The 22,553-nt window shown below is 36.1% G+C and overlaps 2 protein-coding genes across 2 annotated transcripts; one reads left to right on the forward strand and one right to left on the reverse strand.

The window, feature by feature from the left end:
- Positions 1-3,498: 3,498 nt before the first annotated feature.
- LOC133677132 (strigolactone esterase D14-like) lies at positions 3,499-4,557 on the forward strand. The gene is made up of 2 exons (XM_062098967.1): positions 3,499-3,946; positions 4,039-4,557. Exons 1-2 carry the CDS (start codon positions 3,549-3,551, stop codon positions 4,469-4,471), a joined length of 831 nt encoding a protein of 276 aa, XP_061954951.1. The 5' UTR covers positions 3,499-3,548; the 3' UTR covers positions 4,472-4,557.
- Positions 4,558-4,757: 200 nt separating this feature from the next.
- On the reverse strand, positions 4,758-22,550 carry LOC133677131 (rRNA biogenesis protein RRP5). The gene is made up of 40 exons (XM_062098966.1): positions 22,242-22,550; positions 21,839-22,056; positions 21,600-21,740; positions 21,297-21,467; positions 19,867-19,966; positions 19,602-19,720; positions 19,380-19,502; positions 19,152-19,223; positions 18,655-18,747; positions 18,015-18,128; positions 17,767-17,889; positions 17,295-17,480; positions 17,091-17,165; positions 16,689-16,825; positions 15,443-15,577; positions 14,838-14,983; positions 14,689-14,754; positions 14,046-14,152; positions 13,807-13,887; positions 13,370-13,444; positions 13,185-13,286; positions 12,859-13,027; positions 12,606-12,754; positions 12,318-12,401; positions 12,138-12,238; positions 11,695-11,848; positions 11,479-11,553; positions 11,191-11,338; positions 9,366-10,014; positions 8,509-8,569; positions 8,210-8,355; positions 7,927-8,110; positions 7,598-7,693; positions 6,913-7,289; positions 6,619-6,795; positions 6,382-6,478; positions 6,145-6,300; positions 5,815-6,045; positions 5,424-5,507; positions 4,758-5,319 (listed from the first exon to the last, which is right to left on the reverse strand). The coding sequence occupies exons 1-40, from the start codon at positions 22,429-22,431 to the stop codon at positions 5,212-5,214; spliced, it is 5,820 nt and encodes a 1,939-aa protein (XP_061954950.1). The 5' UTR covers positions 22,432-22,550; the 3' UTR covers positions 4,758-5,211.
- Between the last annotated feature and the right edge of the window lie 3 nt (positions 22,551-22,553).

The following is a 22,553-nucleotide window of genomic DNA, read 5'->3' on the forward strand; positions in this document are numbered from 1 at the left end:
TGCTCGTGTTGAGAATAGTGGAGAGTTGGGATTGGTGTTTGGTTGCAGTTTGGGAGCAGAGCTGTAGTTTGGGAGGGGAGAGGTGGGATGGGAAAGAAGAAGAAGGAGAAACAGAGGAAGAGCGTGTCGGTAGGTATATAATGGTTTTTTCCGACGGAATCACCGACGGCAGTAATCCGTCGGTGATTTCGTCGATGATGTCGTCTGTGAAAGTGACACGTCACTATACGGTTATCTCAGTTTGAATCCCTCGGTAATTCCGTCGGTAAAATCGTCTGACGTCACCACGCCGTTACATATTTCCAGACAAACTGTATACCCCGTCGGCGACACCGTCGGTATATACCGACGGTGTCGCCAACGGGTTTATTCCGTCGGTATATACCGACATATTTTGAGACAAAATTATTTTCGTCAGTATATATTACCGACGGAAAAAGTCCGTCGGTAATTCCGTTGGTTTTCTCGGGTTTTCTGGTAGTGATTTTTTTTTTAGGAGATCAAAATTGAATTATGACAACCGGAATGAATAAAAAATATATAATATTTAAAAAAAAAACAACTACAAATAAACATAAAAATTGAAAAATTAAAAATTGTACAAATTTATTTTGTGTCCTCTAATTTTTATATATATAAGGATATTTCACAGTATGATAGCGGTTGCTTTTCAAAGTGTTTTTCATTTTAAAACACATTAAAATAATATTTTTTTTATTTTTTAAAAATTATTTTTGATATTAGCATATCAAAATAATCTAAAAATAAAAAAAAATATTAATTTAAAATAAAAAAAATTAACTTTTTTTAAAAACACTTTGAAACACCAAACACTTTAATACCATAAAAGACAGTTGGAGACTTGTATATATGGATACAGTTTGGACCAATCTTCCTAGGTAGATACAGCTTCAAGTGGCTTCTTTCAACGCTGCTTTCTCCTTCCATCAAGATAACTGACAACGCCAAACCGCTAACAAATTTGACATTAACATTGAAGCAAATCTTATTTATTATTGATGATCATTTGCAAAAAGAAAGAAATAGTGATGAGGTTGTTTGCTGGGGTTTTTTCTTTTTAATTAGGTTAAAAATTTTGTATGAATAATACTATTTAAAAAAGATTTGATAAAATAACATATTTTTACCTTATTACAGCACAATATTTATTAAATATTGTTATTTCTAAATGCAACAAAATAATTATCATACTTTGAAATAACGATAATCAGACATGCCATGAAATTTAATTGGTACTAGGAGAAACAATAGCCTCACTAATAAAATTTTAATTAATGTAAACAACAACGTCAATTAAATATACAGTTGAGAAACATAAAATCTAAAAGTATGTTATTGCTGCAGTATTAACTCTCCATTTCTTTTCATTTTGAATACTAGTTGCCAATTTGTCTTGGTTGTTGCACGTAGCCACCAAGAAATAAATGTAAAGATCTTGTATACCCAAGATATTGAATGAGGATGGTACAGTGGTAGCAGAAAGCGGCCCTTTACTAGCAGCGTCATTCAATTCAAAAAGCTCTTACAACAGCCAGAAGTAAACCCTGGGGCGGCAAGTTCGTTGGGTTGTATTTATGGTGTTCTTCTTATGCCCATCAAAGCACAACTACTGCTTATTGCTGACAGCATTGCTTGTGTCACTCACTCGCAATTTTAATCAGTCCACACACGTCCTTATCATCGTTTCGTTGAGGCATGGTTTTCACAGCTCAATTGTTGTTTGGTGCAGATAAGCTGGATATATAGTAAATGGGGAAAGGAAACAACCCAGAAGAAAAACTCCATTTCTTTCTGGTGGATCCAAATGCCTTTGCAACTGATATGCTGCATAAAGCATCCATAAATTGTTTTCATTTGCATTTTGAGTTTCAACAGTCATATTTCTGGGCAGATGGAAGGCCCAATAAATTTGGCGAACTCCTTTGCTCTTTAATTGCTGTGTCGTGACTCTATGTATCTCCTGTGCATGAGAAAAGTATACGTACATAACCGTATGAACATTGTCTTCTTGGGTGGTGCAGTTGCAGGGAAAATGAAACTGCCATAACATCAAATTAAAGCAAGAAATGGAGTAGTTGTTGGAAAAAAGTTCACCAAAACATCAAATCCCTTAGCTAGTCCATAATCATCTGGGATCGCTTCATTAATTCGTACCATTCCTTTAGTCAGCATTTCGACCAATCTAATCTTGGGAGATTGAGTAGCCTGAATTCCATCCCATATGTATGAAAAAACTTGATGACTTTGTGAGGATTATAGGGCATGATATAGTATCTTAGCATCCCCTGAAGCTCACACGCCATTACTCACACCTCGCATGAGCAAGGCTTAATTCCCATCGAGAGTGGGGAGTTGAACCCTAGACAATAAGAATTTTTAAAAGCTTGAATCTTCCATACCAATGGTTATTATCATTATAAACAAATTAGATTTACACCTTTCGATTTATGCTATTGTTTCTCGTTGGACTGGAATAGATTCGAAGGTTAAATGCAAAGAAACAAATATCTACAGAGACAGGGCATTCCGAGTGTGGATGCATGGTGCAGACATGGTGCGTCTGGTGGCGGATTCACGCTGCGGCCAGGGCCCTGGGTCTCCCACTTCCCAAAATTTGACTGTTAAACATGCTAGTCAAACTTTCAAAACATTTTAAATATACCCTTGAATTTAATACTCTTGTCAGAGAATATTTACGCCTCACACCCTAAAAAATTAACTTTTTTTATTTATCCATTATCAGTTGATGTTATTTTCAATGAATCTTATTAAATTCCATTTTATCACCGCATTCGCAAAATCCTACTTATGCTATATAGAACGTGTTAAATTATGGATGAAGAACCTAGTCTTATTAAAGGAAAGAAATATATGGATAAGAAAGTTATTAGATAAAAACTTTTTAACACAGTGGACCTCTAGGCTGTTAGTTGTTTTTAATTTTTAAAAAGATTATTATGATTCATTTATAATTGTTTTTTTTATTTTTTTATATAAATTTGTATAGGTAAAATTTATTTTAGAAAATAAAAAATATTTATTTTATGATAATATTTTTAATGTATATATGTAGTGTTGCATGATATTTTTTTTCTTTTTATTATATTCAATCAATTTAATATGTGTATCTATTTATAGTATCGTTTGATTGAATAAAAATAAAATTTAATGAATAAAAATTTAGTAAACATGACCAGATAAATATATTGCCTTGTAAGATTAGATACTTGATTTATATATACTTGTTTATTGATTTTTTCAGTTTTATTTTTTAGTTATCATTAATAATATTTTTTATTTATTACCATATATAATTATTGATTATGCATGATTTTTTCGATCAATCCTTAGAATTTTGCATGTACAAAAAAAAATATCAGAAAAGCGTGCATATGCAATTATTTTTGCAAGGCCTACTTCATATATATTTTAGTATTTATACTGGAGAGGAAATTGAAGACAAAACACCTCGACAAATCTTTCTAGTCTTTAGGCCTTGCTTCGCTGTTTCATCCAAAAACACAGAAATGGATGTGCTATATCATGAGCATGGTTATGGAGGAGGTACTTTTGAAGCCCTAAATGGTAGGATCTACGGCAATGGCACTGAAACCCTGGTCCTGGCTCATGGTTATGGTGCAGACCAGAGCGTGTGGCACCACCTGATACCTTATCTTGCTTGTTACTTCAAGGTGGTGGTTTTTGACTTGGTTTTCTCTGCAAATGTTAGCCCAGGCCTTTATAATCCAAAGAAATACTCGAGTTTCAAAGGGTATGCAAGTGACATGGTGAACCTTCTTGATGAACTGAGAGTGAACGAGACAATCTTCGTAGGCCATTCCATGTCTGCCATGATCGGATGCGTTGCTTCAATTAAGCGTCCTGAACTCTTCCGGCACCTTGTTTTACTCGGTGGCTCTCCGAGGTGTCTTCTCTTTTCTCTAGAGCTATATGTTCTTCCTTCAACCACAATCTTTTGTTCTTCGTAGCCTGAACCATGATGTTGTCGATTTGCAGGTACCTTGATGAAAAAGGATACAATGGGGGCTTTACGAGATCAGAGATCAACGCTATCTTTAAGCACATGCATCAGAATTACACGAGCTGGGTTCAAGCTTTTGCTCCGACAGCTATTGGTATGAACAACACTAGAGCAACAACAGAGTTCAAAAACAGCCTGAGGAGAATGAAACCCAGGATTGCGCTCAGTGTGGCTAAAACAGTGTTTTTAAGTGATTGGAGAAGCATTCTTCCAGAAGTTTTGGTGCCTTGCACTATAATCCAGTCCAAAAGAGATCCTATAGTTCCAAACTCCGTGGCCTATTACATGAAGAGAAATCTTAACGGCCATGCCAGGGTTAAAATACTGGACACTGGAGGCCATTTTCCTCAGCTTACAGCTTACAATTTGCTAATGAAAGTTCTGAAAAGATTTCTTTTGAACAACTAGCTAAGAACTCTGGTTTTGTAGGGAATAAAAAACAGCTTTCGATTAATTTTAAATAAAAAACATTTGCTAGAAACAATTCCAGAGATTTCTGCGGTTTGTTGATAGGAATTTACAGGGAGTATTCCCCATTTAACTTCTCTGTAAACCTTCTGATGGTAGCCAAAATAGTTCCTTTTGGCTCTCTTTTCTATTTTACCTCCATTAATCGAAGCTGCTTGCCATAAGGCCTCTATTTTTCGGGTGCGAACATCCCAACAAACGCAAAATGATAAAATTAAACAAAAAATGGAAAATCAAGAAAATCTATGATAAATAGGAAAGCTTTTTCCCCATCAGTTTTACATTACTTAATGCAACTCCTCTTAACAGAAAAGTAGCCCGTGCAAAAAGGGCTAGATCCCGAATAAGTGTACTGTTGTAGCCGGAATAATTTCAATCACTATAACGAAACACCCTTCATTAATAACCAATCTGGACATCAATGCCCATCTGCAACTCTATTGTGCAGTGGAAAAATGGCGCTATGATAAATTGTGTTAGCATGACCTCACCGACATCATTGCCCCGAGTTAGATCCAATTAGCTGCATATAACCTGTGCCCTTTTTCCCCCATCAAAATAGCAGCAAAACCGGACCACGCATTCGGTAGCATCTTTGGAATACACCTAGACCTATGAACTGAACCCAGTGCATGTTGGGTTGAAATTGAAACTGAGGCTGGAAACAAGGGTCAGTATCATCAGGCAAGGGTATTCTGAACATATTCCATGGCCTTCTGTTTCACAGACTCGATCTGTTTTTCATCACCATAAGACTTCTCATACTCCAGATATTTCTTGAATAAAAACTGCAAATCCAGATAAGGAAGCATACATGAATGAGGACCAACATGAAAGGAAAAACCAGGACATTTATGCAAAATGGAGTCCATCAATTGCAAATAACACATACTTTCATCTTTTTAGGTGGAAGACTCAGACTAATTGCCCTCTCAAAAAGTGAACGAATCACATCCGCGTCTCCAAGTTTAATTTCCTGTCAATTTGACACCAGGATGTAAGGTGTGTACAGTGAAATAATATTGTTAATTAAGATATAAAAATCAAAATGATAATGAAGCCTATTTGACGAAGCAATCAGAATTCAAACCCTGGATACCCTGGTTACTTGCGAATTAATTTGAAAAACATGGTAGTGGTTGGCAACTGCTCAATATATGTATCCATTCCAGCATTTTATCACTAGAAAGATGTGCTAAAGATGTAGTAGAAGTCTTATCTTTGGCCTTTACCTAATGACTAAAAATCAATTCTTATATTTGGAAATAACTAAAGAATCTTACCTGATCAAGATAAACACTCCATAAGTCTGTTCTCTTTGGGTATTCTCTCAAAATTTCTTCAAACAGGGTTCTCCCTCTATCAGCGACCCCGCATTTGAACTCACGGATAGCTGTCTGAGAGATGAACTTGATGTGCTTATGGCGAGGAAGGCATAAAAGAGCACGTTGCACAACGGACTGAACCCCATCTTGCTTTTGCTTGAGAAGCCACTTTACCCGTTTCAACCAAAACTAGAATTTCCATAGCTTAAATGTTCAATAAAGAGCCAGGATAGAATCTAAAAAAAAATAAAAAATTAAAGGTAAGATTCATAAAAGCATAAAATATACCTTGCATGAATGCTTGAACTTCTTGATCATTTTGTCAAGAAGCTCCTCAGCTAATTTATTCTGATTAGTCTTCTTATACATTTTCAAGAGTGCCAGATGGACCTTCTTTGGATCACAATATTGCAATGCTCTCTGAAATACTTTCTTAACAGCATCCTGAAGAGAAACTCCAAATTGTCAAACTTAAAGATTATATATAATAAAATTAGCAAGAAAAAATTAAACTCTCTTGAATACCTCAGGAGGATTTCCATATTCATTTTCCAAGTTGAAGTAAGCCACCCAAATGTTTAGCTTCTCATCCTCTTCTCGAATATTAATTGTATTCAAAGCCCTTCAAAAAGCAAGAAGGCATCACAAAAGTTAAAAATACCATTTCATATGAGAACAATGATCATTTTCACTAAAATTTTGTTTTCTATTAAACTCCAGTTTCTCACTGCCTATAAGCTTCTAGAAACCTTTCAGTAATACCTTTCAGCAATAGAGCGAGCCTTCTCGATATCAGCCAAAGAGAGCATGAAGCGCATGTATGCTATCCAAAGAAAACTGTTATTGGGAGAGCTTCGAATCACCATCTCAAATTCATCAGCAGTCCTTGGTTCATCTTCCTCTAGCCGTCTCTCTTCAGCAGCACTAATTTCTTGCTCACTGCACAGATGGTTTTCAAGAATAAAGACAAATTTGAGCAGAAGAAAATGATAAACATTCAGCCAACTAGCCTTTTATTATGGAAGGGAAATGAACTAGTGTGTCATTTAAATGGACCTCAATTTCTTTGGTTTCTTCTTTTCTTGTTTATTCTTCTTAACCATAGTATCTGCCTCGTCAATATGCCCTTGGTTTTGAAGAAGGACATCATCTGGATGAGAGTGCTCCGTGTCATCAAGTGCGACCTCAAGCGGAGGAATTGAGGCCCTGGATTCTGCTTGGGCAAGAATTGAACGTTCATTCTGGCATTCAACATCAATGTTATGGATACCAAGCAAACTGCTCTCCGGAATTATTTTTATTTGAGCATTGCTGTCATCCATAGATTCATTTTCACTCATTTCTTCATCAGATTCTTCTTTTGAAGAGTTCATATCATCCCGAACATCCAAGTTCTTCATTCCAAGAGAGATTCGGCGCCTTTCCTCATCCACCTGAGGAAAGCAGTATATGGAAAGTAGAATGTCAACCGAGAAAATTCCATTCCAAACAAAAATACAGCGGGATTTGCTTAATAAGACAATTCTTTTTTGTTACACTAAAATAATTTATTAAAAGAGCTTGTTGGAAGTCCATAGCAAAGTTGCATGATCTAACTGGAAAAGAAACTTTTTATATCAGTCATATGAATCTGTGAAATGATATTAATACTGATCCAGTAATTACCGGTCTAACTAGAATATAATTAACAAAAACCCAATTATTTATCAACAATTTCTATTACAAGAAAAGGGAAATCTACCTTCAAAATCTTTGCTGTAACCTTCTCCCCAGCTTTATATTTCGATTCAATGTTACCAATATGATCCAAAAGCTGTGACACATGACACAATCCAACCTATGCAAATGAATAGGATAAAATTAAAACCATAAGCATATGAGGTCAGAGATCATACACAGAGATGAAAGCATCATAGCTGGCTTAAAAAGAAACTTGTTTTTTTCTTAAAAACAAAATAAGAACCAGCAAACACACGCAAGATATAGTTGAAGATACCCCTCAAATAGGGACAATTTAAATCCATTTATTGGGCCACCATAAAAGAAATTTTGAAATGGGTTAGTAATTACCAAATTTGTGTGGTCAAGTGCGATAAACAACCCATATGATTCCACTCGTTTAATCCTGCCAGAAATTATTTCCCCAACATGTAGGCGACTCAGATCACTGTTTTCAGATTTTGACGCGTTGCTTACGCCCGATTTCTTCAAGGTAACTTCAATTCGCTTTGATAGATGCTCCACAGATAGTACCCTGCAATCAAGCTTCTTAGTACATTTCCTCGCATACAATCCATCATAAAACATCGCATTTTTTCAGCCAACAAAATAGGAAGAATGGAGAAAAACTTACCGGCCAGTTAAAAGTTTCCCGATGGGGAATTCTTTTTCAGGATCATCAATATATCCATCAGACAGATTTGAGAGGAGAATTTTTGCATCAAGTTTCCTTGAAAGTGAAATGAAACATCCTTTTGATGAAACATTCTTAACATAACCCTGCCAGATTTAGAAAATGGATTAAACAAACATGATACAAGCAATATGCCCAAGATGAACTCACTGGACAAATCAATGAAAAGTAATCAAGAGACCGAAAAAGAAAAGGAACATAATACAAGAGCATATTAAGAAGTGGAACCTATCTCTTACCTGCACAACCATGTCAGGTTGTAGATCCTCAATCTTATCCACATGTTTGCTGGGAGCATCCCTGTCAAACATGTAATGTAGTATTAAAAACAGGAGATTGCAGAGAAGACCAGAATAGGAGCTTATTAAGAAATCTAAAATCACAAAGGCCTAGTCCCCCTGCATGTTTAGTCACATAAGTGAATTTAAACAGAAACTTTTGTTTGGCGGTGTTGCAGAATCAGAAGCTTTTGTGGTTTGTCATGCTGACATTTGTCCTAGGTTCCAGTCACTGAAATTTCAGCAGCTAGGGCATTGAGTGTTGAAATTTATGAGCATGAGAAATGGCTGAACTTAAATGTAGGCTACTAGCTGAGCAGGGTTGAGGTATGCACTAGATTCAACTTTAAACAAAAGGAAACGACGAGGATAGAATAAGAATTATAGAATTATGTGTGTACTCTTATATTAATTGTAGCAGCATCACAAAGCTTTTCAGCTTCAATCAAAGACAATATCATGACATAGTATTTTTCTGTGTTAAAATCAACCAAAGTGGTCCCTATCAAATATAGAACCTAGCTGAAGATATTATTCCTAGTTTTCTACAGATGCATGCAAACATGGCCCACTGTTTCTAAATAGACTAACATGCAGAGATTGGACACAGCAGTCAAGCCAAAGCGAGTTCCTATTTTGCAAGGAATAAAAGTACTGAGTTCATCATTTCATTTTCATTAAGTGAAAGGCACCTCAACACCTAGACAAGCCAGAAAAAATTACAAAATAGTTTAGCAGCCCCCTCCTAATCAGTTGTTCAACACTAATACTAACAAGATGAGAGCAATATTAGGAATTCATAAAGCTCCAAGACTTACTGATTATTCGAGAGCTCTGCTGAATTTTGACCAGGCATGCCAATCAAAGATAAACGTAAAGACAGATCGATGTGAATGGTACCCTTGACTGGATGGCTTATCTCTAGGACCTTGGATTTGACAAATTGACCTTCTTTGTATGCAGACAATGGATCAGGAACCCACGAGTCTTGAAGTTCGGTAAAATGAACCCTGCCATGTATATGAGGACCAAGTTGCACCAGCAATCCACCAACACCTGGAAGTATCTTGGAAATTCTACCACCTACAATATCTCCTTCGCGAATATGAGCAGTAACATTGTCCCAGGGAGCATTACTCTGTAGGTCATCCATAATTGGAGCTCCCCCATCAACAAGAGTTTGAGAGGCAGCAAATGGATGGAGCGCCAACCGTAATGATGCTTTCTCCTTGTTATAGTTCAAAACATGACCAGTCACGGCCTTCCCAACATAGAATCGTTTTTGGAATTCTTGAAGTTCACTAGGTTCACAAGCACTGTCGAGAACAAAAAGCTTTGCCTTCAAATGTCGAGATATTGTTAACCAGGCCCATTCACCGTCCACTTTATATACATAACCAGAGACGTGTTGCCCAGATGAAAACTCATATTCCTTGGGCACAAGTTTATCCTCTATCATGCATGAATCTGCAATGCAATTGGATTTCAGATCCATGAGAGGTGAGTAGGTTTGATTACAAACAGAGCAATAAAACAAAGTTAAAAAGTACAGCTAATGCTACAGATAATTCTCCAAAGCACTACTGCTAAAAAAAGAAGAAGCAGTCTTAGCCAGTTAAGCAGACAATTCTAATCAATAGATATAAACAAATCACTCACCCAACCAAAGTTTCAAGCTTCAGAGAGTAGCAAGACCAAGAAAAAGAAGTGATGAAAAAAAAAGGAATTAAAAGGAAAGGAAGGTAGAGTTAGAACAGTGACATTTGTGCAAACAAAGTGGTTGTAAAACAGTCATTGAAACTGATTGATGTCCCCGAAAATTCCATGGGTATCAAAGCATCTACAAAGAATAAAAATAGAAAATTCCATCTAACAATGAAATGTTGCTAGGCAGCCTCACAAATCCTGTATTCAAGAATAATCAGCACCATAGTGTTGATGTTTGGATTGAAGCCACAAGGTATTGTCATTCAATGAAACAGAGCAGAAGGAAGCAGTAGTTAAGGGATTCGTGATAAGATTGAGAAAAAGGATGTGATCTGAAGGCACTATGGCTATTAATTGCTTTAACGCGTATTTTCACATGATAACTGGAATGGCGTGCTAAAACAACACACACACGCACCCATGCCTAAAGTAATTTGTTTAAAGTTTGACACATGGTACGGAATGCTTTGGTACACAGAGCTGCAAGATTGAGAAATGTGTCCTTGTAATGCTGTAGCTGATATGATCAAATTTAGACAATTTGATTAGCAAAAAAGAATCTGTCAAGAAAATAATACCAATGAGCTTCTAGCTCAAGTGGCATCCATGCCCCCTGCCCCAGTAAGAGGTCTTGGATTCAAGCCTCTCCAAAACAAATCAGACAAAAACCAAGCATATTGTGACCTTTAAGAAATTTCAATACAAGGAACAGTGCAATGCACATGATACCATAGAAAGTTGGCCTTGACATTAGAAATGCCAAGCAGTGAGAATCCTATGTGTCTTAAGCTTATTCAAAATCAAGATTTTACTTAAAAGGTCATTATTAGATTACACGAACCCCTCCTTTTCCCATCACAGCTTCATTTTAGTGCAAGCCAGTAGCAGGCTCAAAGGAGACACGCTTAAGAAAAAAAATTCCAGAAATCATTCTACCTTCAAGCATTTTTGGTTTGATAGACAAATCCCACAGCTGACTTTTTTTATTATCAGATTGACCAGCCTTAGCAATAATCCTCGCAGACACTGTTTGGCCAACTCTGAAGTTACTAAATGGATTCTCCAAAAGACAAGTATCGTTGACCTGTGCATGAGATTGAGAAAAAAGAAAAGCAAATTAAAATTCACCCACTAATTAGAGAACAACCAAAACAAGCTGCGTGTGAAGGTTGCCCAAATAAATGAAAATAAAAATGTTGAAATCAAATTATTCAGAGCATTCACCTCTGTTATATGAATCCTTCCACGGAAACCAATACCGAATTTCAATCTCATTTCAAGAGGCTTGATTTCAGTAATCTAAAAAACAATATCAAATAAGTAAAACATATATTTAAGCCTACACAATCAGAACAGGGTTGAATATAAACAGTGCATTTGAAAAAAACCACCACCATAAACGATAGAATCATGTGTGGGTCAGTCTTATTGTTGAAGTACCTCTGCCTGAACCAGGGATCCAGCATTACAGCTAGACTTTCTCTTGGCCTTCTTTGAACTGGATGTCTCAGTCACCTCACTAATAGATTTCAGAAGCAAAAGCAACCTCCCGGCAGTAGAAGGGGTTGGAAGAGCCATAACTGTGGCACTAACGCTGCATCACATAAGCCATGACAGATCATGAAGTTTAAACAAAGCAATCATAATACTTCTGTAGAGTATAAACTAGAAAATAAATGCAAATGTTGAATCTTACAGGCAACGGCCAAGTTTCGAAGACTATTATCCAGCTAAAAAGTTTAATAAAATTTTATACACTTGTCAAGCTTTACAAAGTTTTATTATGAGCTTCCACCCATTCAAATGCCCAAACTTCTAAGAAAAAGAAAAATGATGACAGGCAAATATATACTGTAAGGATTAATCGCCAAAATCAGACTTGCCTTTGTCCATTCAGAAATTGTTTCTGAGATATCTTTTGTGTATTATAGTCTGATACCGACGCATAACCTATGGCATAGTTATGCTCAGGAATTGACAGAACCTGCAATCAGTGGGAATACAATAAGTAAAAATAAAAATATTATTGACCACAATATATCATCAGATTTAACAGTACTTGCCAGGTAATTTTCTTTCACAATCTCAACAACTGCATTTACTGTTTGGTGCACCTCCAAGTCCTTAGACATCTCTCCTTTTCGTTTCTAAAATCAGGAATATTGTGTATTAGTCTCAAACATGACAAAAACAAAAAATAAGCAAGGAAAGAAACACATATACAGGCCTTAACCAACCACAAATGGAAATGCAAAGGAGATGACATGAAAGCTTATTCTTTAAACTTCTTTAGTACATATTTGGGCGTGCAAAGAAACGGAACCAGAAAGAAACTTGAAGCAGGACTCAACCTTCTTGTGAGTTAGGCTGTTAGAACTCTTGTCTCTTGATTTATCCAAAAACTCAAGCTTTAGAGATAAATCAACAAGGCGTTCTGTCTTGGCAACATCAAGAACAGCAGCTCGAACATTTGCACCTGCTTTCACCATTGCTCCACCTACTAAAGTGATTATAATGAAAGGATTAGTAGTTCGTATATATTAATAAAGCAACACACATCAAGAAAAGCATTCACATGGTAATGAAAAGAAATAAATAACTTACACTGGTGATGAGAAATAAAACCAAAAACATCATTATGTTTCTCAAAACTGACAACAACACCGAATTCCTTTGACTCCTGAATTTTTCCCTCAATAGTGCTGCCAATATGAAATCCTTCAACCCACTTCAAGTCACGACCTTTAGAATCTGAAGATTGCAGATCAGCAATCTGGGGGGGGGATTAGACAATCAAGCAGAATGTGAGAAATACTATGTATTTGCATGGCAATCAGAGGTTAACGGGATCCTACAACAAAATAATATTTTGTCTTTGAAACTGAAGGGAACAGAAAACAATAAATTAAATATAGCACATTTAATTTTACCTTGTTCTCTGAGAGAAAGTATTCTTGAAGAAAGCATGCATCTGTAGATGAGCAGCATGACTGCTTCAAAGACACTGTTATTCTGCTTGTTTCATTGTTAACCTGGAAACAGCCATAAATAAATAATAAATGAATAGTCCAATGACAACAATCTGAGAAATTTTAGTCTCGGATAGTTCACCAACATCGAGTATATTACTACGAACAGATTGTCCAATGTAAAAGGCTTCTGAAAGCTGAGATCTTTGGTCATCCATTGCCTGACATCAAGTATAAGAGAATTAATAAAGAAGAAAAATGCCAGAAGCACAAAAAAGGAAGAGATTCGACTTTCTAACAAGTAAAACACACTGGGGCTTTCCAGTCTCTTTGGATATCAGACAAAGAGACTCCTTTGTAGGCCCCATGAATTGGAGATGAGAGAGAAGCTTAAAGAACATTCTATACCATAAAAGTTCCCGTAAAAGATAGAAAAAAGAAGTGGACTTCTGTTCCTTCCAGGTAACCCGCTAAAATGCAAATAAAATATGGTTCTAGAGGTTCTGGCAGTACATGCTCTTCCAAAACCACTCTAAAAGCATCCTTAGACAACAATCTTAAAAGCCAGATATTAAGAGTTCACCTTGCTTCTAGGGGAGAAAGCTGTCAAATTCCCAAGAAAGCGAACAAAGCAGCCAGTTTCAATCATGTTACAGATGTACCCCTGATTTGCAAAAACAAGTTCAGATGCATGAAAAAGCAGAAATAACTACACTTTCCGAAGATCATGTCAAAATTCAAAACACATCACAACTGCAAGAGCTCTCCCAAAAAAAATATTTATAAAACTGGTCATGCAAGTAGGATGCAAGACATACTTACATGGACTATTGACTGAGGACGAATCTGGCTTAGATCCGAAGGAAGCTGAGAAGCAGACTTGATAAGAGAATATTTAGCAGAGAGAGCCAAATTGTTGCTCTCAATATCTACAGCAACACAAATTCAAGGTAATCAATTGCTAGTTCATAATTAATGTTAACAAATTTGCATACTGCATTGACAAAATATATGATCGGCCAGACTCTAATTATGTCAGAGCACCCAAAGCCCCAAAAATGTGACAAGATGCAGTAGACTGGGAAGATTTGTCCAAAAGGGTGGCAAAGCTACAAATTTTCAGTCTGACCCTTTTCACGTTACATAGCTTCACGTTATGCAGTAACTCGCTTATTTTGCTAGGTTATTAGCTTTGCATAACTTATCTTCTAACGAGACTCTTTTTATTACTTAAGAAGCATGTGCAATTTGAGAATATCTTAAATAAATATTTTCCTTTTAGACTATATAAAATAATCAGAAAATGTCTTCCAAAAAACCTCTGGTTTTTACTGAAAAAGCATGTGCAGTCAGAGAACATCTTAAATGAACCTTTCCCTTTTAGACTACATAAAATAAAATAATCAGGAAAAAGAAAGTTTTAGAGATCTGGTAAAGCATTCAAATGGAAAAGCTAAAAAAATACCTAGGACCAGTAGTTGATCAAACTCGTATCCAGGCTTCAAGACTGACTTCATCAAGGCAGCATGTTCTGCATAATTGAAGACAAACAAGGGTATAATTGAAAAACGTGAAATGCTATTTTTGCCATGTATAAAAAGCAAAGATCAATACCATGGTGATCTGACAAATGCTCGGTAGCAATTGTCCCCTTCAAGTAGTCTTTTGCATTAACATAAACTATTACTGAAGAGGCGGTAACTTTATCAATAACTCCAGTAACCACACTACCCATCTTGATGCCATCTTCTTCAGAAAACCTGTAATTTTGAAATCGCAAATACTTGAATAATTTCGCAGAAAGACTAGTATTTTCTTTGTTAATGAGACTCCAACTGCCATTGAAATTGATATGATATCTTCCATTGTCAATTTACTCCTATCTTTTTACCCAAGGATCATGGGGGATGGGATAATGATAGAAAATTAATTCAATAGCCTTTTTCATTGCTTTGTGAAATGAAACTCAATTCATAAGTTGTTCTTGCAGGGTGAAGAGAAAACAGCTTCAAAAAAACACACAATATTGGGACTTGGATACTGCTTCCTATCAGACAAATATGAAACAGCAAATTTGCAGTTAACCCTAGAGCTCCCCTAAAGACCCATTTAACAGTCAACTTGAGGCACAATACTGCAGGTAAAATAATGAAGAAGTTACTTCATGATGGCTTTAATTTTGACACAGGATAATAGAAAAGATGAATCAACTAGCAAACCTTAGAGGCTTCATTATGAAACTAAGATTGATCCTGCGTGAAGCAGCAATAGAACTTATTACTCTGCATTTGACAACCTGCCCAACTTGATAAGTTGAAATTGCATCACTTCCTGGTTCCAATCCAAGCTCAGATCTGCTTTAAAATGAAGAGCAAACAATCAGCATCCTCTACAATCAAACCAAAAAAGAAAGCAATCCTAGCCATATAGTTCAAATAGACCAACAAAGCCATTCACTATATTAAAAGCAGAATGCTCCCACAGAAGAGATCCAAGAAAATAAGAAGGGCAAAAGATATCCCAAAAATGATCAAACAGGACTTCAGAACACAAGAAAAGAGTATACAGCATTTGCAATGGATTAATTAAAAAAGACAAGCAAAAGCTAAGCAGTGGCCATCCAATTCCAAATTAGCATATTCTTTTAGCTCTCACCCTGATCCTCAAGCCCAATAGAGCCATCGTTGATAAACATTGATACATCACTGAAGCAGAGTATCAGTGAAAATATATCACAAAGCAGAGTAAGAACAACTACAGCCATAGTCAACATCCAAAATCTAAGGCCAAAACATAGAGGAAAGTTATATTAGTTGGAAGATGGATGAGGGCTTGCACTCACAGAGCAGAATTTGACTTCAATGCACAACAAACATGCATGAGCTGATAAACCCCATAAGTCAGGGACACCAATAATATTCTCAATGTTGTATGGACTATATCTAAGATTTAGTAGTCAGGAAAGAATAAATGTACCATCTCAAGAGACATTAATTCATTATTCTATATTCCCTGATATTGTCTCTATCCTAATCCTCATTTTGGCTGAACTACCATTTCTATATGTTCCTTATTTGTCAAACCCTTCACAAAATATTGTATAAGTTATCATCTCGTTAAGTATTCAATTCAAAGTGAAATGTCTCCAAACCTTTTCTGCAAGAAACATATTCAAGATTCAAACCTGTAATCCCAGTTGTTTCTTGGACATCCTTGCTGCTAATCCTATTTGTTTTACAACTCTAAATTCTATCTTTATTGAGCCTAGAACATCTAGATTCTTAAATTATCCTTCCTGGGTTGATTGAATAAGTTGTGATGAAAAACACCAGTGAATACAGGATATTGAGGAAATGAAAAAAACAACGGACTATATAGATAACAATTCAACAGAAAGTGTTGTTCTCATGCTGGCAAGATCAAGAAGTTAATAAAAAAATGCAATCTTGAGTTTTTAAGACTAGCCTGGGGGCAAATCCCTGGACTCCATTGTAAAAATGGACAAAGCATCCAGGCTTTTCAATCTTTGTTATCCAACCATGTGTTATTAGTCCATCAGTTGCATCAGAATATGAACTAAGAATTGGAAGTTTAGATTTAACCTGTCAAACCATAAGCCAACAATGTCCATCAGAGAATTAACTACATAAATCATTGAAAAAAATGAAAAAGCAACTATTAACAACAGATTGCAAGGAAGCATGTGAAACGTCAAACATGGTAGCAAAGACAGCACGTGGTATATATATGAAAACTGACAGTCACAAAGACCGCTGCAGTGAAAGAGACAACCTATGACAATACATTTGAGCACTCCCAAAAGTGCTGCACATTGATGAAAAATAAGTTTCAAGTCATATAACATACAAGAGTTTTCTTGTGTGTCACAGTTATTCTCTTGGACTTGCAACCCAGCACACGGAAAAACAGCTCAGCTCCAACCTGCATAATAACACAGGTCAACTATAAGTTATTACCATGAACCAAAAACAATGGACAAGATGATTCATGTCTAATCTAAGATCCAATTCGCAAAAACACCTTAAAAAGCAAATCTGGTTAGAGCGTGACCTTGAATTTTTTCCGAGGTTTCACAATTTCAAATTCAGACATATGTCGAAGCGGACAAAGTGCCTTCACTCCACCAGGAAATTGCACAATAGCCCCAAAGCTGTCAACAGCTATGATTTTAGCCCTTGTTGCCATGCCTGGCTTGACATCAGAGTGGGTGAATACAGATCCTTCAAAAGCACTAGCCTGCATATACAAAAACAATATGACAAATGTTCTCATGTCACTTAAGGCAACCTTATTTTGAGCTGTAACAGATATAGTCACATAGAAGATAAGAAGAAAGCTAGACGCCTTTCTATGCAATATCACAAATGCACTTTGTTAATAAATAACTAAAAATAACTTCAATGCAAATAGAAAGCAACCCAGTTTGCTCCCAAGAAAAATATATTACAGCAGTGCAAGTCAGGCAATATACATTCATTTCATTTGAAAAAACATAGATAACTTTATGAAATAGAAAAGCAACCTTCAAAATCCCCGTGGCAAGCCCTTCCAAATGCCTATACCCAAGGATTCGAACACGAACATTACTTCCTTCCTTAAACTTCTTTTCAAGCTTCCGTACCTCATCTTCAGCCACATCAGATACCTGTATCAACATAATTTTAATGCATTTACCACCATGAAGAACTTAATGATAAGTAAACAATATAAATATATTTATCATGAAAGAAAAGGGCATTGAATATGTGAATAAATGCACAAAGAACATACATTAACAAATGCTGGAGTTGGCAGCGGAGTAGATGGGATTTCAAGTAGAAGTCCCATGCCTTTATCTACCCTGACTACTTTTGCAATGTCATAAATATCTCCAACTTTAACACTCTGCATTTAAACCAAAAATTAGATCTAGAGGGAGAAAGGCAGCAATCAGAAGATGAGCATTATAATACCAAGTAAAGCAAGTCGAGCATAATTGCATGTGCCACCATTATCAAGAGAAGCTCCACTATGAAATCAAGATGATATAAGTACAAAAAATGCATTATCATGCCCAGCCTTAAAGTCAGTGATATTCAACTTTATTGCTTTATCAATGGGACCAAGAAGGTAAATGTTGATGCCGCAGACCAAAAGCACACAAGGCAAGCCTATAATATAACTTGTAAAACCTCTAGCATTGCAAAGCCCAGATATGAAGCAGTGCTAAGATCTATTACATTTGGTTCACATGCCTATAAGCGGACACCTATTTCTGGACATCCCAGCTCACTCAGTCCCAGAAAAGGTTGAAGAATGCAACAAACAATAAACAAAGAGTTTGAACATATAGTAAAAGTCTGTAATAAAAAAACTCAAATTCCAAAGTTGTGAGTGCAAAAATAATAATCATACGTCCAAAGAGACTTACAGATGGCGGTGAATTGTTGTGAACAAGATGTTGATTGAGAGTCAAACCAACAGCTCTAGTTGAGGGATCGATAAATAATATACGAGCACTGACCTAAACCAAAATAATAGCACTGTATATTAACAAAAACAAACAGAAAAAAGAAACAATGGTGGTGTGGCAGAAACATTTTTGGCTAACATGCAGGTACAAATTAGAGCTGCAATACCATTCACATTATGTTGAAATACAAGTAGCAAAAAAAAAGTGCCACTTGACAGAAACCACAATACTCTTCATGCAAAGCAACAAATCAATACACTATGGTAATATGTACTCTTTACTATGTTGGTCTGTCCAATGGATGACTCAAAGCATGAAGGCAGTGCAAAAGGAGATTAATACTGAACTTGGGTACTGAACAAAAGCACTGACGGATTGAGTGAGAAGTCAATACTGTGAAAATCAACAGAGCTAAAGGTGTCCAGATCAGTTGAAGGTAGACTTCGAATACGCACCTTTTTATTCTTTCCATAATCATCCTTCCAATTTGAAGTAGGGAAAGTACTTTGTAAATGAAACATATCAACCTGTAAAACGAAAATGAAATATAAAAATATAGGATGTATAGGCAGAATTAATGCATAACCAAGTGGATAAAAATATAAAAATATAGTAGCCATGGCTAGTCCTTGTCCTATCCATCTGTTATAATAACCTTTACGAATAGACAGCAGCAAACTTACAGTTCCAGTAAAGTATGTAAGGAATGATAACATTATCCCATTTTCAAGGGTCGACTGTACACGGGCATCAACCATCATGCCTGGAATGAGAAGATCAATTGAAATGCCCTTAAGATCCTTAGTCTGCATAAGAGTGCAACAAATAAATGTTAAAACAGCACTAAATCCATTGGAAAAAAAGAGATAATAGAACATGAAGGTGATGGGATAACTTTAGCATACCACACATTTAGACACTGTATCTGGGTCAGAGCTCAGATAAACAACTTTCCGAGTTTTATCAATCTTTGTAACAATCCCCTGTAAAAATTGCCCAGTTTTCACTTCAGAATCCCTGCTCTCTACAACCAAGAAGAAAAGAAGAATAAGGTGTCACAGTAAAGATTATTAAAACAGTAAAGTAAGCATTTTATGGGAAATAGAGAAGCATGAGGCGAATGACTTGCAACCATGTAACATGCTGCAGAGCAACTTGACTGGTACTTACCAGCTTGGCTGTTCTTTGGCAAAAATCCCATAAACGATGACAAACCAAAATGCAGGATGAAACCATGATCTTCAATGCTTTTGACATATGCGGTGAGGACCTATAATCATAAAATGGTGGGCAGATGGGATTACCAATCTATAGAAGACATATAAGCAAACAAGTTAACACTGTTTCATTACATCCTTGATACCTTTGAAAGATGCATACCGTGATAACCTACTAGTAGAGATAGATGCCAGTGATCACTTTGTTCAAAGACAAAATTTTGGTTCAGGAATATCTTTGTAGAATATTATAATGTAGTTCAAGCTATCATTTTCTTTTCTTTTCTTTTCTTTTGGCTTGAGTAGCACCAAAAATAATGACGTGATGTCTACTCAAGCAGATTTTACTAAGGAGTCCATGAACTGCAGACACTCCACGCTACAAAGCCCTATGCCAAAATGATTGGTTATTGGTCCAACAATATGATAATCCTGAGTGGATAGTACCCAAAAGACTGATTCTGAATCATGGGATCTTTTCCCAATAAATAGTTTCTAGTTGAAGAAAATGTACCAAGTAATAGAACCATAGATCATATATATCTAATTACATGTACATAAATTATCAGTACAAATTTTGGCCCCAATTGGGATGAACACAAAAGATAACGATATCTTTTCCATCTTTCCGATTACACATTGTTGTTCAAGATCTTTGTTCCCTACACAGACCCAACTAAAAGGGGGATCACTTGTAATGGACAATAGTTAGCAAACATAAGTTTTTCACAAGAAATATATCAATTTGATGTAAATCCTAGCTTTACCACTCCATTTTCAGACACTAGTAATTACAAGTTAAGGAAAAAAGAAACACCAAGTTAATCAGAACAGCTGCAGGGTGATAATAGAGCTCATTGAATGGAATGTTTGACTGGGTATCAGTGTGACTGTTGCATAGTTGTGGCAGGACATCATCTTAGAGAAACATCGTAGGGCTATCCAAGTCACTCTAAGCTTATATCAGTTATGCTAGTTATATGAGACTAGGTAATTAGGCCCCAGCATCCACCCTCGTCAACACATAAATTAAATTAAATCTGGACTAAACCAGGCAGCCAGGCCTTTGCCACTGCTGATTCAGTTAGCCAGATTAGATTGTTGAGATAGTAACAGTACCGTCCCAGGTATGAGAACAAATATTTAGAGGCCCACCCGGCATCAAGAGAGCAGATAAATCTTAGTGAGACATCTATAAACATGTAATCCACTAAACAAATATATCAATGATTGTTCTTTACATATTTTTAAGTAAACTCATATCCTAAATGAACCTGCTTCAAATCCAGTTTAAGTTAGAAAGCACTCTCATTTAAAAAAATGATATTAATATCTAGCAAAGAAAGGTTATCATGGTCCATGCTAATCATTGAGTTGTCTTACCATCCCTTCCTTAACAGCATCTAATGAGAAGCCATTGTGCAATAACGAAAGGCGCAGAGAAAGCCAAATCTTTCTTTTCTTGTTATCGTTCTTATCATCATCCAACTTCAACACAATGCAAGAAACCAGCTGCCCTACATGGAATACTCTTGGAAGGCTACCTTCACCATCCTAGTAAAGAAGAGAATAACAATGACAGCAAATTATTGAATAAAGCATAATAATACCAGAACTAAGATTTAAAAAAGAAAAAGAAAACAGAAAAAAAGAAAATAATTGTGAATTCATACAAGCTTATAATACCTCGATTTGATCATTCAAAACAGGATCAACTGCATCCACAGAACGTACTAATCCACGCAATCCTCCAGGAAGACTAATTACAAGGTCCTTCTCGTTTACTTCAGTAACAACTCCCCAAAGCTTCATTCCAGGAGAAATGTTCTGTGCACAAATTAAACATGAAAAACTTAAACACCACCTATAATATGAACAAAATAACTTTTTTCCACTTTCACAGTGATTAAATTTTCGGTCCATACCTTCATTGTGATCTTATTAGCAAAACGAGGCAGTTTTCCGGTTAAAACATCGCCAAAAAGGGAACCTAAATCATCTCCAGATAATTGACTACTCTTGTTTTGAAACTTCTTCCCCTTCTTATTCTTCTTATTCAAACGCCTCTCCTCCCCCTCGAATTCCTCATCAACTTGTGCTCTAATTTCCTCTCTTTCTCTCTGACTCAACGAACTCTTACCACCTTAAAAGGCAAGAGGTCAAAAATCAGTAAAACAGAAATAGTTTTCTTTCCTTAACAATTTATCCAAAAAAAATCAATTCAAAGCTTAATTAATTATTCAATAATCTCATTTCGAAATACACGTTCAATTTTTCTCGGGAACCAAGCAGAAAATTTTAGGAGATTGAGAGACTTTGTTGAAAAACCTCGAGGGAAGTCAGGGACGTCATCTTCAAGTTGCAAAGCAATAGACGCATCTTTTACGACGGCGTCGTTTGAAAAACTCTTCTTATTTTTCGTCTGCTTCGCTTTGAACTGCTTCTGTGATGCTTTGTTGAATTTTGGACCGTCGTTTTGTTTTGGATTCTGTTGTTTTTTCTTCGAAGGAGCTGTCATTTTCCGTTACTTGCGTGAAAATAATCAGCAGCGCTTTTCCTTTTGGTTTTTCGAAATTGAGTTGGAATGGAGACGGTGACTGATAAGAGAATCAGGGTTTTGAAAGGGTTTTTGGATTTCGA

The sequence above is a fragment of the Populus nigra genome, chromosome 17 (assembly GCF_951802175.1).
Source record: "Populus nigra chromosome 17, ddPopNigr1.1, whole genome shotgun sequence".
In the NCBI taxonomy this organism is placed as follows: Eukaryota; Viridiplantae; Streptophyta; class Magnoliopsida; order Malpighiales; family Salicaceae; genus Populus; species Populus nigra.

Coding starts and splice junctions, on each gene's coding strand:
- LOC133677132 (XM_062098967.1), top strand. CDS start 3,549: ATGGATGTGCTATATCATGAGCATGGTTATGGAGGAGGTACTTTTGAA. Junction 3,947..4,038: donor TTACTCGGTGGCTCTCCGAG/GTGTCTTCTCTT, acceptor GTCGATTTGCAG/GTACCTTGATGAAAAAGGAT.
- LOC133677131 (XM_062098966.1), bottom strand. CDS start 22,431: ATGACAGCTCCTTCGAAGAAAAAACAACAGAATCCAAAACAAAACGAC. Junction 22,057..22,241: donor CGTCCCTGACTTCCCTCGAG/GTTTTTCAACAA, acceptor TTGCCTTTTAAG/GTGGTAAGAGTTCGTTGAGT. Junction 6,796..6,912: donor AAGAAACCAAAGAAATTGAG/GTCCATTTAAAT, acceptor CCATCTGTGCAG/TGAGCAAGAAATTAGTGCTG.